This window comes from Electrona antarctica (genome assembly GCF_951216825.1).
Source record: "Electrona antarctica genome assembly, chromosome: 24".
Lineage (NCBI taxonomy): Eukaryota > Metazoa > Chordata > Actinopteri > Myctophiformes > Myctophidae > Electrona > Electrona antarctica.
The window spans coordinates 31,682,438-31,696,925 of NC_136803.1; the positions used below are offsets into that span (position 1 = coordinate 31,682,438).

General features: G+C 45.5%; 1 protein-coding gene across 1 annotated transcript in view; it reads left to right on the plus strand.

Annotated features, from left to right (window-relative positions):
* agap1 (ArfGAP with GTPase domain, ankyrin repeat and PH domain 1) overlaps window positions 1-8,878 on the plus strand; it is a 148,191-nt gene extending 139,313 nt beyond the window's left edge. Inside the window, exons 10-11 of the mRNA XM_079495921.1 lie at window positions 3,578-3,833; window positions 4,223-8,878. Of these exons, the coding sequence (XP_079352047.1) occupies window positions 3,578-3,833; window positions 4,223-4,438 (472 nt within the window). The 3' untranslated portion in view covers window positions 4,439-8,878. The remainder of the gene's footprint in view (window positions 1-3,577; window positions 3,834-4,222) is intronic.
* Window positions 8,879-14,488: the final 5,610 nt, after the last annotated feature.

Sequence of the window (14,488 nt, forward strand, 5' to 3'; positions counted from 1 at the left end):
GAGGGGTGTCAGGCTCAAACAACAGACAGGAAATGGCAGAGTGAAATAAAGAGAATGACAGCGGTCCTAGCCTCAGTCCCTGAGTGACCCCAAACAACATCACATTCCACCCCCCGCTGGGTTTCCAACGGCGACCGCGCCCCGCCCGCGCCCCGCGCTGTCCGGGCCCTCTTCTAATTGTCCCACGCTACTGGCTAATGAAGCTGTCAATCATCACAGCGCTGCTCGTTGTCGATATTAACGTACATTGATTGATTGATTGATTGACAGGCGGCTACATAGAATCAGAAGTACCGTACTTCCATTCGGCGGCCAGTACCATGAAATTGACTTAACGGTTTGGATGCCATGTGATCAAAAAGATTGACATGATCTTATTTCTGGTGATATTTGTTGGTCGAAATTAAAAGTTTGAAGCTCTATTGTGATTAGTACTCATTGCTATAAAGCAGTTTGTTCAGTAACGGTGGTCTCCATGTCTCTCCAGCTCTCTGATAGAAAGACAATGCATCTTCAGGTGGGTTGCAGCTATCACAGGAGTGGAATCTAACTGTGACCAGTTAGTGTTGAGATGAAGTTGAGATTTTGCTATAGGGATTGCAGGATTCATTCATTCATTCATTCATTCATTCATTCGTGGGGTGGATGGATGGATGGATGGATGGATGGATGGATGGATGGATGGATGGATGGAGGGAGGGATGGATGGATGGAGGGCCTTGGCATTCAACCGATGAGGTTGAACATAATCACATTACTACATGGTGGGTCTTCTGCTGTATAAGAAGTGATGATGGCTGTAATAAAGGCCCATGTTGTTAATGCAGTGCTGTCAGCTCTCAGCATCAACAGTGACCAGTCCAGGGGCACCTCGTGTACATAGCTCAAAGCACATTCTACTGTGACACACGTGCGCAAGCGCGGCCGCGCGCACACACACACGCACACACACACACTCACTCCCTTCAGGAAGTTTTAGCTTTAGTTGTGTGTGTCTAACACAAGGTACATTGCACGTGCGCGCACACCGCACACGTTTTCTCTGTCAAAGGAACTATGCTTAATTATCTACTCGGCATGCCTTGTTGCAGAGCCATAAAAACCTGTGTAATGAGAGGTGATAAGTGAGAAAACAGAGTCACAACCACACACACACACACACACACACACACACACACACACACACACACACACACACACACACACACACACACACACTCCCCCCCTCTCTCTCTTTGTGGCTAATTAGCGCAATTACCCTCTACTCTTTGCAAAGACATGCACCTCCAACAGTCATGAGCTAATAGTTGAACAACCTCCTTCTTAGGTCAGTGATTCCACGCTAATGCATTTGGACACAGAGCCCAATCTGCACCCACATCCACCATTTTTTGGGTCCATTTGGGTTTCATTTGTACATTTGTCTCTTTCTTCTGTATACCTAAGACATATATTTTAACCTTTATTTGATTCTTATAGAGGCAAAAAAAAATTGCACTGATATTATGACCACATAAGAATATGACATATGACGAATGAAATTTCGACTTGGCCTTTTGGTGTGTCTTGGACACAAGAATACGCTTGAAACCAGCTGGTATGGTACACGCACGCACGCACGCACGCACGCATGCACGCACGCGCACACACGCACGCACACTCTCTCCTAGGCCAGCTCTTAGCAACTGCGTGTCCCAGGGAAGGCATGCACGCCGAGGCCCCTGGTAGGAGCAGTCAACTGGCCCCGTCTCCTCTGTGTTCTCCTGGAGACATGGAGACACACACACACACACACACACACACACACCTCCAGGTCTTTGTGCGGAGGCCGTGGTGCATAGTCGTGTGCCCAGCCTCCCTACTCTGTCCCTGGGCCTGAGACAGGAAGGAGCAGCCCCGGGACATTCCTTGATGCTAGACCCCCCTCTCCCCCACTGACCCACACACACACACACACACACACCTCCCCACTGTCCAGGAAGAGAGTTAATGGGATTCTGCTGGGTTCCCACCACAGACCAGCGATTCTCTTCTCTCTTCTGCTTATTCGTGCCTCCTCTCTGCCTCGTCCTCCGTTCTTTCACCCTTGGCACGGTTCAATCAATAGATATGCACGTTCTCTCAGTGTAGATACAGAGGAGCTTTATAGGCATGAGGAAAAACAATACAAAACTAAGACAATAATAAAGAAATGTAAGCTGTTTTACATTGCAACATGCATGGGGGAAACTATCTTACAGAACCACAAAAAAAATGTGCTTTCATAAATTCGTATAGATGGTACATTAGCTTTTGGAATCAAGTAGTAGTGAATCTCTCTCTCTCTCTCTCTCTCTCTTTCTAACCCATTTCCCCAGTTCTCTTCCTTTCTCTTTCTGTCTCCTGCTGTGTGAGTGTATTACGGCCCTTTTCCCAGCCACTGGTTTGGCTTACTCACTTGCACGCATGCACGCACACACACACACACGCAGTGGGGCCATTTTCAGGAGAGGAAGCACAAGCGTGTGCAAGTCTCTCCCCACCCCCCACCCCCCACCCCTTCCTACCCTCACATCCACCCCCTGGGGGGAGTGTTGTCTTTTGGTTTCAGGGAGCCAGGATAAGGGCTGGGTGGGTGGGTGATCTAACAGGGGGAACAGCTCAATATCCCAGTCCAGCCTCCGCTATACCTCCCCCCCCCCCTGGGCCCATCCCAGTTCCTCTCCACTCCATGAAAGAAAACCTCCACTAATCCCAGGGCCAGGCTTGAATGGCTGCTGTTTACATGGAAGGGATTAGGCAGGAGATTAGCGCTATCATAGCACTGGATTAGCCCGGATCAGCAGTAAATGACACTGGATTGTCCAACAATGTGTCCCTGTGACTTTAGCCCCCCTGGGCGTGTTGAGAGCGATACGCAGAGTGTGCGTGTGTGTGTCTTTATTCTAGCAGGCGACGGGATCGTGGGACAGATAAGGCCTTCGGGGACATAGAAGCAGGTTTAGATCTGTAACAGAAACAGAAGCGGGGACATTAATTAATTTTAACCACTCAAACCCCCGTGTTCCATATTGTGGGGAACGCTTTTGCTTGAAAACAGCAGATTGACAAGCTCGCCATTTTTCCGTTTTAGTTTTTTCTCCTCTATAAATATAGCTCATTGTATTTATGTGTATTAACATTATATGCTGTTGATTCATTTAATTCACCATAAGATCACAATGGGCTCCAAAGGACTTTTTTGTGCTATCCGTGTTTCACTGTACCTCTGTGCTGTTTACATTCCTGACTAATCAATCAATCAATCAATCAATCAATCAACTGTGTGTGATCCCACTGTTGAGCGCCGCTAACCACAACTGGCTGGACTGGAGGGTCCTTGACAAGTTTGCAACATGGGTTTTTCCAGAAAACTAAGGATTTAGACAACTTCTAAGATTTTGAATTTCTTCATGGGTTAAGTAACGTTCCCCCCTCCCTCTCTCTCTCTCTCTCTCTCTCTCTCTCTCTCTCTCTCTCTCTCTCTCTCTCTCTCTCTCTCTCTCTCTCTCTCTCTCTCTCTCTCTCTCTCTCTCTCTCTCTTCGTTCCCTTCCCCAGGGAGGAGAGAGAGCGCTGGATCCGGGCCAAGTACGAGCAGCGTCTGTTCCTGGCCTCCCTGCCGGGCACCGACCTGTCGCTGGGCCAGCAGCTGCTGCGCGCCGCGGCCGAGGAGGACCTGCGCGCCGTGGTGCTCCTGGCGGCGCACGGCTCGCGGCAGCAGGTCAACGAGACCTGCGGCGAGGGAGACGGGCGCACCGCGCTGCACCTGGCCAGCCGCAAGGGCAACGTGGTCATCACGCAGCTCCTCATCTGGGTAGGGCTTTCACTTCTAGTGGTTTTTGAGTGGTGCCCTATAGACAGCTAGATGTGTGTGGCTGGGTCCTTGGGTCTGTCTGTCCCTGGGTCTGTCTGTCTCTGTGTCCCTGGGTCTGTCTGTCCCTGGGTCCCTGGGTCTGTCTGTCTCTGTGTCCCTGGGTCTGACTGTCCCTGGGTCCCTGGGTCTGCCTAGTTTACTAGTCGACTAGTTGTTTAACTACCTATTATGTAAAAAAAAAAACACACATTTTATTATTATTATTTTTTTGGGGGGGGAAATTATTTGTACATTTATAACTATAATCTAGCTGATCTTGAGACCTACAAAAACGCAGGAAAAAAAACTGATGTTAAACTTTCCTTCCTTCCTGTCCTCGGCCCCAACAGTACGGCGTGGACCTGATGGCGAGAGACGCGCACGGCAACAGCGCCATGGCGTACGCCCGGCAGGCGTGCAGCCAGGAGTGCATCGACACGCTGGCGCAGTACGGCTGTCCCGACGAGCGCTACCCGCTGATGGCCACGCCCAACCTGTCACGGCGCAACACCAACCGCAACAACAGCTGCAGCAGCTCCGGCAGCGCGGCGGCGGCTCTCATATGACCCCCCGCCCCCCGCCGGGCAACACCGTCGTCGCCGCCCTAGCGAAAGACCTCCAGTACTGCAACTTGCACCCCTATACCTGGTGGTTGGGGGGGCGGGGCGGGGGAAGTAACGTTTGTTGTGACATGCACTCGATGAAACGATGGGAGAGAAAAAAGCAAACAGACTTGGGTATGACACTTTGGAACTTTTAATTTAAAATAAAAGTCCCCCCCCCCCCCCCCCCCCACCCCCCCTTCTTTGGGAGAAACTGGGAGGAACTCTCTTTTTTGTTTTTTGTTGCTTTTTGTTTTTTGGGAACCACTACTACGTAACGCACTCGATGCCCGATGGGAACCCCGGGCGGGAACGGACGGACTTTCGACGACGGGGGAGAAAGGACGAGTTTTCACGACATACTCTGAGAACAACAACAACAACAACAACACTGCATGTCACTAGCACTCAAAAACATCGGCAAAACGTCAAAATAAAAGCCGCAAGTTTAAACAACAAACGGAAGGAGCAAACCCCCAAGGCGACTGTTTTAGCCATCCTAGCTAATAAAAAAGAGGAACCCAATGGACACGATAGCCCCCCCCACCCCCACCCCACGACCCCTGAACAACCGCCATTTGCCACTAGTTGCTCATAAATACACTGACTTTGCTTATAAGACAACCGTTTCTCAACGTGACGTCCGTGGGAACGCCGCACAGGGTCCCAAATGGATCCCGTATAGGTTCTGTAACAGTTACATTGACAGTGAGGATTTCTTACAGTGTCGATTGGTGGTGGTCCCAGAGATATGAAGAAACCGTATCAAATGGGGGGGTCTAATGCATATCAAATTGGGGGTCCTTGAAATTAATAAAAAGGAACCACGTGAACGAAGCTATACTGGAACCTCCCCCAATCTACACATTTAAATCCTCTGTGTTCCTTTTAACTCGAATAGAACCATACGTGACGTTACAGAGCCCTAAAGGGTTCAAATTTGGACCCGCCTGGACGTGGAGGACTAGTGCTTTTTATGAGATAAGCTCCTCCTTCTCTTCATATCACGGGAACAGAGTGTCTTCTGGGAGAGCTCCTTCACACACACCGCTGTCCCCCCCCCCTCCTCCCCAAATGCATGATGGGAAGTCACCTCACCAACCTGTTGAACCAATCACCGGACAGTCTCAGAGTTTGCGGTCTGCATCAAGAAAGCCAAATTCCGAAACCCCCACATTTCTGCCGCCTCGCTCCATTCCGTCCTCCAGCATGGTCGGTTGTGTTACAGTGAAATTGGTGACCGTCTTTGTGGACTTCAGGCCGCGTGTATTGCGTTGTTTCATGTGCAGCCCACGATGACGGTCACATATTTCAGCAGGTCACCAATGTGACCGTAACACCGGCACACTATAGAGGCGGAGGGCGATTGAGGAGGAGGCAGAAACGTGTGAAATCGGAAACCGGCATCAGGAGTTTGCAATCTGCATCAAGGTCTTAAAATACAAAACACTTGTACCTCATCTCACTAACTGACCTCCGCGCCCTCTCTACAACCCCAAAGAATCATGGGAAACCCCCGACCTGTGTGTCATCATCATCATCATCACCATCACCTGACTCGCTTGTGACAGCCAATCAACAAAGCCACCTCCGTCGTCACGCGGCGGGCAGACGTTACCTCACCGACCCATGTGACCCTCTGAAGAAGAAGCCCCAAAGCATGATGGGGGAAACCCCTGGTGTTCGTATAATCAACCTTACCTTGCAGGGAGGTGGGCGTCGCGGTGCAGCGTCCGGGGGTCTGCAATCAAGCGCACTGTACATCACCCCCGCTGTACATCACCCCGTATACACTCTCAGAGTTATGGGGGGGGGGAAGGGGTCTTTGAGAATCACTGCCCCTCCCCCTCCAGAAAAGTCATGAACCTCTCCTATAAGCGTAACGTCTCTGCGGTCTCTGCTCGCACTGCAGAGGAAAAAACAGTGGAATCACAAGACTGGATGGCAAGCATTAACAACTGAACAAAGTCATGCGGGAGCTGGGGATTTCTTTTTTATATATATAATATATATATATATATATATACAGACATTTCTTTGGCGCCCTGCGATATTCTGCACTAATCTGGAAATCTAGCCTGACTCCAATCTCTCCCTATCTTATCGCTAACGAGCCACAACACGCTTTAGCACAAGGAGAAAAACATAATTAAAACATGACGATGAAATGACTCAATGCGGGAGCGGGGGGGAACACGCAAGCTGCTTTTCTTTGAGGAAGCCATGTGAACTAAAAAAAAAGAAACGCAATCTTCATCGCCAACCCCACACTCATCAGGAGCGGACTGAAGCTGGTTTGTACTTAACCGTAGTCGGCGGAACATAGCCAGTCTAAGATAGCTATAGTTAGATGAGTGGTTTTCAACCCTTTATCATATCAATGTCCATTATTTATTTGCCATTTGAGCCCACGGAACCACCATTTGATGAGATTTTAGCCTCTCGAAACCCAGAAATGTCTATCATTTCCAGCTATTGCTGGATTAGATTTTGTCCACAATTCCATGCTGTATTGACGTGGTACCATGGAGACAACAGGCAAAACCGTAAAAAACAACAATTCGTCTGCATTTTCTAATTGTGTAGACTTCTTGTAAATTAAGTAACGCAGATGTTAAAACAAAAGTGTTAATGTAGAGTCTAATCAGGGTCCATTTGGTTAGCAACTCCATCATTTAGCTGGGGACCACCTGGACCACTGGTGGTCCCCGGACCGCGGGTTGACAACCACTGATTTCGATAGATTGGCTATTTCCAGGTGCGACGACGCCACCGTACGACGGGTTCCATGCGGAGGGAAAGTGTCCTCCACCCCCAGTGCATTTATTTATGACAGGGACTTCCTCCCTTTCTTTATCTTTTTTATTTTTCTGTCAAATAAAACTTCATGAACTGCCCCCATCCTGTACAACTTTCATTTTATTGTTGTTTTCTTTTTTTTTCTTTTTCTTTTTTTGAAAATGTGAATATTGATGTAAAAAAAGAAGAAAAAAAACATTTTTAAAGCGGATTAAAAAACAAAAATAAATTCCAAGATATCAGGATTATTTCTTAGCAGTGAAAACAGTGTGATAGATCGCATGTCCTAGACACCTTTATTTTTCCTCTCTCTATTTTTTTCTTTTTTTCTTTTTAAAAGCAGCATCTGTCCTCCAATTGTGTATAGTGTTATTGTGCATTGCTGGACCAATGGAATAATGGTTTAAAAAAAATGGAGAGTGGATTTTTTCTTCTTTTCTTTCGGTGTACAAAGTCACTTAGTAAAACTTGTATAGAAGCTATTTACCAGGCTCAGGGACTGGAGACTGTCTGTTCTATGTATTATTATTACACTAAGCCCCGTTAATTTAACACTATTCTCTGAAAGGTTTGGCGTTCATTCACTTGTAAGTCACTCAAGTTCAAAATGTCTGCAGGCTGGCGACTGGTTCATGTAACCTAAAGAGCCTCCGTTCTCCTCTCAAAAGAAGCAGAGAAGCTGCAAACCAGAACTTATTTGAATGAACAACAGCGTTACTTCAATATTTTATGCATGCATGTTTAATGCCGTATGACTCCCAACATGTGCAGGTGGGTCTCCCTGCTCTCCCATTGAGACATCTAGACCCTTTTGTTGGGTGGACACATGAGCTTGTGCCCAAGACGCACGGATTGCAGCTTGAAATAGAACAGAGTACGTTTCGTGAATGACTTGGAAGTGAATTGAACCGTCATCCCCGTCAAACGATGCAATAGCTACATTGTGCACTTGAGTGGAAGTTTATTTTTATTTAATTTTTGTTGGCTTTCATAAAATATCCACAACAACCCAAATAATTCAGCAGCTAAACACTGTAAAATAAAATGAAAGGCCTGAGTATGACCCTGGAATGACCCATACTGGTCCACTCCTACACTCTACATTAACACTCTGAATTTGACTGTGTACATAATAAAGTTAAAGCAACAAAAGGGAAATTAATATGGTCATTTTACCAGGAGCTATTTTGTATTCATCACTGAGATTTGCCTGCCTTTTTCTTATGTCGTCGTTGAAGCCAATCCACATGTCGTCTGTTAAAAGGTGGGAGGGAAGCATCCAGAATGCTAATACGCATTGGAAAGAATTCCTGTCTATACAGTAGCGACTGTACCAATTGATACGCAGCGTTAATTGGAACTACCCGATTGATTATTGGCCTTGACCAAGTCTGTGAGTTTGAACACCGCAAGCACAGCGGTTGTCTAGTAGCCTATAGCAGGTGTGCACTGATCAAGGAGCAAGTTCTTCATTTATTTTCCCACGCGGTGTGTGTGAGTGTGCTCAATGTAGTAATTGTTACCACTCTGGAATAATATGGCTAAAAACATTAGCTTGTTAATCATTCAGTATGTCCCGCATGTCACCACAATACTGTAGTATGGTAGCGTTCAATCAGCCTGTAGTGTAGGACAGGGGTTCTCAACCCGTGGGTCGCGACCTCTCGGGGGGGTCGCCAAACTATTTTAGGGGGTCCCCAAATTATTTTCAAAAAGAAAAAAAAATATTATTTTCACGATTTTTCAAAAATAGCAGATCTACAAGCTCGTAGCGCGCCACTCGGTGGCGCGCTATGAGCTTGTAGATCTGCTATTTTTCAATAGCTAAATTATAACAATGCTTAAAACACCAAAAGGGGTTCCCGCCCAAAATGGTTTAAGGTTATTATTAAGGTAGCAGTCAATTTATATTGGGGGTCGGGAGGGGGCGGGGCGCCCGAGACATTGCCAAAGCATTTCCGGGGGTCCCCGGCCAAAAACGTTGAGAACCCCTGGTGTAGGATATCCAGAAGTCTGCTGCTATAAGTCTACATTTTGGGTCAGTCGACAGATATATATAGGATGTAAAATACTCATGGAAGTCATTTCAAAAGCACTTCAGTGTCGTGTCTATTTTCAAACCACAGGTCAGGTCCAATAATCAGACATAATCGTCACAGTCGTACAGAAACCTTAGTTCAAAACCTTCCGTTTCAGGAAATGGAGAAAAAGCTACCTATGTTCCAATTGAGCCATTGTAGATATTATTCACCAACAAGCTCTTGTTAATGCTCTTTTCATTGGTAAATATTTATATTATAATTATTGTTTTATATATATAAAAAACTATTTTTTTTTCATTATTATTTTTAAATTATTAAAATGATTAATTATTAAAATAAAAAAATAGCACATTTTTTTGGGCTACATTTGTGTGACTGTCGTATTATGAAGTAATACAAAGTTATGAATAACCATCCAAAGTTTAAATATACAAGGTTTCTGTCAGACACGGCCGCGATGTCTTTGGCGTTTCATGACGCAGACGTATCCCGTCGTCATCACAGTCTTCTGGACTTCCCTCCTAATGTCTCTCCGTTTCATAGCCAATCGGACGGTCTCCCTCTAAATCTTGCTCAGCGAATCAAAATGGGAGGGGCTGCTCTGCGTCTGGAATAATCCTCCACCTTTTTGTGTAAATGAGTGGTTCTCAAAGTGTGGTCCGCGGAACCTCTCTGGGTCGTTCCAAATGGTCATAGTAGGTCTGTAACTCTTAATGTGCGAGAGAAAGAAAAACACATACTCGGAGTCATGGGGGTCCAAAGTTTGAGAACCACTGGTGTAAATAATGATAATAGTTCCCATTATCTCTTATCTATCCTCTATCTCACTTTATCTCTGTCTTATGGAAGGTCTAGATGGTGACGTCATGTACATTTAGAGGACAAAGGAAGTTTGTGTGTTTGTTGTTACTCAAGAGATGTGATATTAACCCTGTTATCCGGGGGATGTGAGGGGTTGGTTTTATGAGTCGAAGCACATATTTGTTTTTTTGTTGTGTGGTTGTCTTTCATATACGGTAACGTTGGGTCGCAGTGTGAAATGAAAATGAGCTGAATGTTAATGATGAAGTGTTGGATTGATATCGTAATAACCACGGTTGTGATTTAACACCAGCCACTCGATACATGTCATCAAGTTGAATCCGTGGCGTGGTGAATCTACCAGACTCTTGGCAGGTATAAAACATTCATTTCGACATCTTATGAAATTAACCACTTAAGCTTTAATTGGCATTAAAAAAGTAGCCTGCACACAATGCGTTGCGAGCTTGTAGACTATAACACCATGGCCAAACTTGGGGATCGCGGATTGAAATTGGTTAATACAATCAACAGATAATCTGCTTTGTAAAGTAGCACAGAGAGCAAAGTCAAACGATTAGTCACACACGTTACTGCAGTGAAATTTGACCCATTTGATGCTGAGTGACAAGCATCCCATTTTTACAGTCTTTGGTATGACCCTGCCAGGGATCGAACCCCTGACCTCCCAGTTTCAGGGCAGAAACTCTAACCACAAGGCCACTGAGCTGGTTGCTTTCTATTTCCAAACAACAGCCCTTCTATCTGGCTCTCAACATGGCAACGTCTTTGAGGTTTCCCCTGCCAGGGTGCTCTGTGTAGATGGTGGCCCCGGTGAGGGCAGGGCTGAGTGGATGTGATTTAAACGTTGACTGTACTGCATCTGGGCCTGTTCGGTAAACAGCCTCCTTAACCTTGTCGTCTTCTTGCGTGTGTGTGTGTGTGTGTGTGTGTGTGTGTGCGCGCGCGTTATAACCTTTTAACTCTATATATGCCGAGCATCAAATGCTCATCACTTGTCGTTAATATTACCTCCCTGTGTGTGTGTGTGTGTGTGTGTGTGTGTGTGTGTGTGTGTGTGTGTGTGTGTGTGTGTGTGTGTGTGTGTGTGTGTGTGTGTGTGTGTGTGTGTGTGTGTGTGTGTGTGTGTGTGTGTGAGGTTAAGGTTAAGGAGTGACTGACCTGAGTGTGTATCCAAGCAATACTCACAAATGTCAGTGTCCAGACTAAGACTCGTGCCAACGTTGCTGCAATAGAAGGACTGTCCATGTTTGAGCGCCCCGCCCCCTCAACCCCCCACCTGTAGAAATGTAAAGGACGAACAAAAGTGTTTTGATGAGCGACCGATGTGCGCGATCGATGAAGAGGGCCTTTTATTTTTTCCTCCGGCTTTTAATTCCTTCTGTTGGTAACCCCAAAGTGACCCCCCCCCCTTCCCGTTGCTTTTAAAAACCAACCGTACCCTGTCGTCACGTGCCACATGACTACCCCCCCTCTCCCCTCCTGAAATCCCCTGACGTAAATCGGGTCACCTTAAAGGTGACGTAGCTGTAAAATATTTAAAAGAGTATCCTATCCCCCTTTCAGTCTCTTATGGGTTGTTGTGTTTTTTTTTCGTTTTTTTTTTATGGCTTTCGTTTTTTTATTCCGACTCGTCTTGGGAGACTTTGAACCCGGGATAGAACAAGACATTATTATATATATTTTTTTTATTTATGATTACGTTCGCTTCAGTTTGTCCGTCTTAAATTCCCCCTTCTCTCCCCCTCGACACTCACTGTTCTCCAGGGATGCACTCTGTAAAGATCCTGGCATAAGATTTGACGCAAGTTTTTATTTTTGAATTTGACGTGAGGCGTGCCTCTTTTTCTCTTTTCTTTCTGTGGTTGTTGTTCTAAAACGTTACTAAAACAATCTGTCCACTGGAAATCCACTGGCGAAGGTGGTTGACACGGAATGTTTGGCCACGGTGACATCGCCCATCAGAATACGCTAGAATACACCTTTAACAGCAGTACAGTTTGTGCTACGGGTAGCAGTCAGCTAGCAGGTTAAAATAGGACTTGGGGCAGTACATTAGGTCTTGGGGGTCAGCATTCGGCCTGCTATTTTACTAGCTGACTGAATGCAGTGTCAATGATTATAGTGAACAGCAATTACAAAATCCCATAGTTGGGTCGAGCTCTGTCTGTTCTCGTAACCACTTAAACCCTCTCTCTGCACCAAATTGCTTTGCTAAAATAGCTGATCTACAAGCTCACAACGCATCACACCGCAACGCGTTGTGAGCTTGTAGCAGGGACGCTTTCTTGGCAACAAAACTGTAGCCTGTGGAATGCTGTAAAAAATAAATACTATTTCAAACCTCCATTAAATAATGCGGGAGCTCTTGTAAACTAAACTCCTCTGTTACAGACGTGAATACAGATTCATACAAATCATTGTGTTTTGGACCCAGCTGCTTGACTGTGCAGAAAGCTGAGAGAAAGGGCTTCGCCACACCGCGTCAAAGATCCTCTTTTAAACACGGATATTCTTCGCGCCGCTGTAGTCGCTATAAATGCCAACCGCACCGTTTTGGCCATCGCATGTACATAAGACTTGTGAAAGGAACACAAAAAAATAAGATTATTAAACGATCGTTTGGGCTTTTTTTCTTTTTTTTTTGTTTTGGGTTTCGACGTGACTTGCATTACCTCATGGTTCTCCCCGTAAATGTAGCTTATAATTATGACCCTGCCACACTATTTATAACGCATCCGGGGGACGCACCCTCGCCTGGGAGAAAGAGCCTTCTCCCCCTTTGTTCACTTAACCCAGTCCATCCATGTTTATTGTTGTTGTTATTATGGATTATCATCAAGACACACTATTGTTCTTATTGTCATTGTTATTCTAATTATTGTTATTCTATTATTTTTTTTGCTGTACAGTTACCGTTGTTGGAAAAATGATACCTAATACAGATTCTTACACTGTACCGTGTCTCTTTTCAATAAAGAAAAACAAACAAACAAACAATGGTTCAAAATATTTTAGCCTGCCCTGATGTGATGTGATGGTCTGTTGGTCTGAATATATGTTTGATATAATCATATATTCTATCATCTATCATTGTGATACAGATATCTATCATTGTGATAAATAGAAATCTACTAAAATGATAGTAGTAATCTATCATTATCAAGTACTGTACTTAAGTACAATTTTGAGGTATTTGTACGTGTATATTTTCCTTCTACTCCATACTACTAAATGGTGCATTTATATAGCTACTTTATCCAAAGCAAAGCAAAAAGCAAAGTTCTTTGTTTACCCAGGGTAAGTGGACTAAGCTCGAGATGCTTGTTTACAGCCACGCCCTGCTCATAGAACATTTCATGGTTGGGGTTCAATGGCTTGCTCAAGGGCACTTCAGTGGTGGTAATTTTAACGTGCCGGTCTGGGGATTCGAACTGGCGACCTTCCGGTATCAAGACCGCACCGCAAACCGTTCGGCCCCCGCTGCCTCATAGATTGTGCATTCATTCACCCATTCGCACAGTGTTGGGTGAAATCAACTCTGGGGGAGCCCGGGTTCAAACTGGCAACCTTGCGGTTACCGTCCAGCCACTCTACCCCTGAGCCACCCTATACTACATTTCAGAGGCAAATATTGTACTTTTACTCCAGTACAATTACAAGGCTGAATAAAAAGTACGCCCCGCCTTTCTACTAATAATAATTACATCTATTTATAGCAGCACTATGTTTGTACATTTCCATAAATGTATAAACACAGGGGGGTCCCTGCCATGTTATTTGTGTCCAAAGTGGCCACTGACACCCCAAACTACATACAGTAGTGCTGCTTTAATGCCACAAACAAGGAAAGCTCTCACTTCGCTTCCCACAGAAGAGCACATTGCCGGGTCTGGGATTCAAACCGGGGACCTTGTGCTTGCCAGGCAGCCTCTCTAACCATGCAGCTGCCCCTTCTGCAGTCAACACAATGATTCTCAAACATCTTCATGTCAAGGACACCCAAATGAGGGTTTGAACCCACAACCTGAGGTTCATATACAGAGTAATAAGTAAGAGAGTGGCGACACTAGCGTTGACTCCCATTGTAAACCGTATTAATACGGTTTACAATGGGAGTCAACGCTGTTAACAGAGGCACTCTGTAACCTGGATGTTATTCTCCAAAACATGCTCCAGAGTAAGATGAATTCAGCTGGATTTGAACTTATTGTGTTTGTCAATCAGTGGACCATGACACAGTTTTAACACAACTCTTCTTTACTTTCAAACTTAGAATAATAACGGCAGCAAGCAGCAACATCACAACATGTTGTGTATCAAGACTGAAGTACTAGATCCCAGATAATCC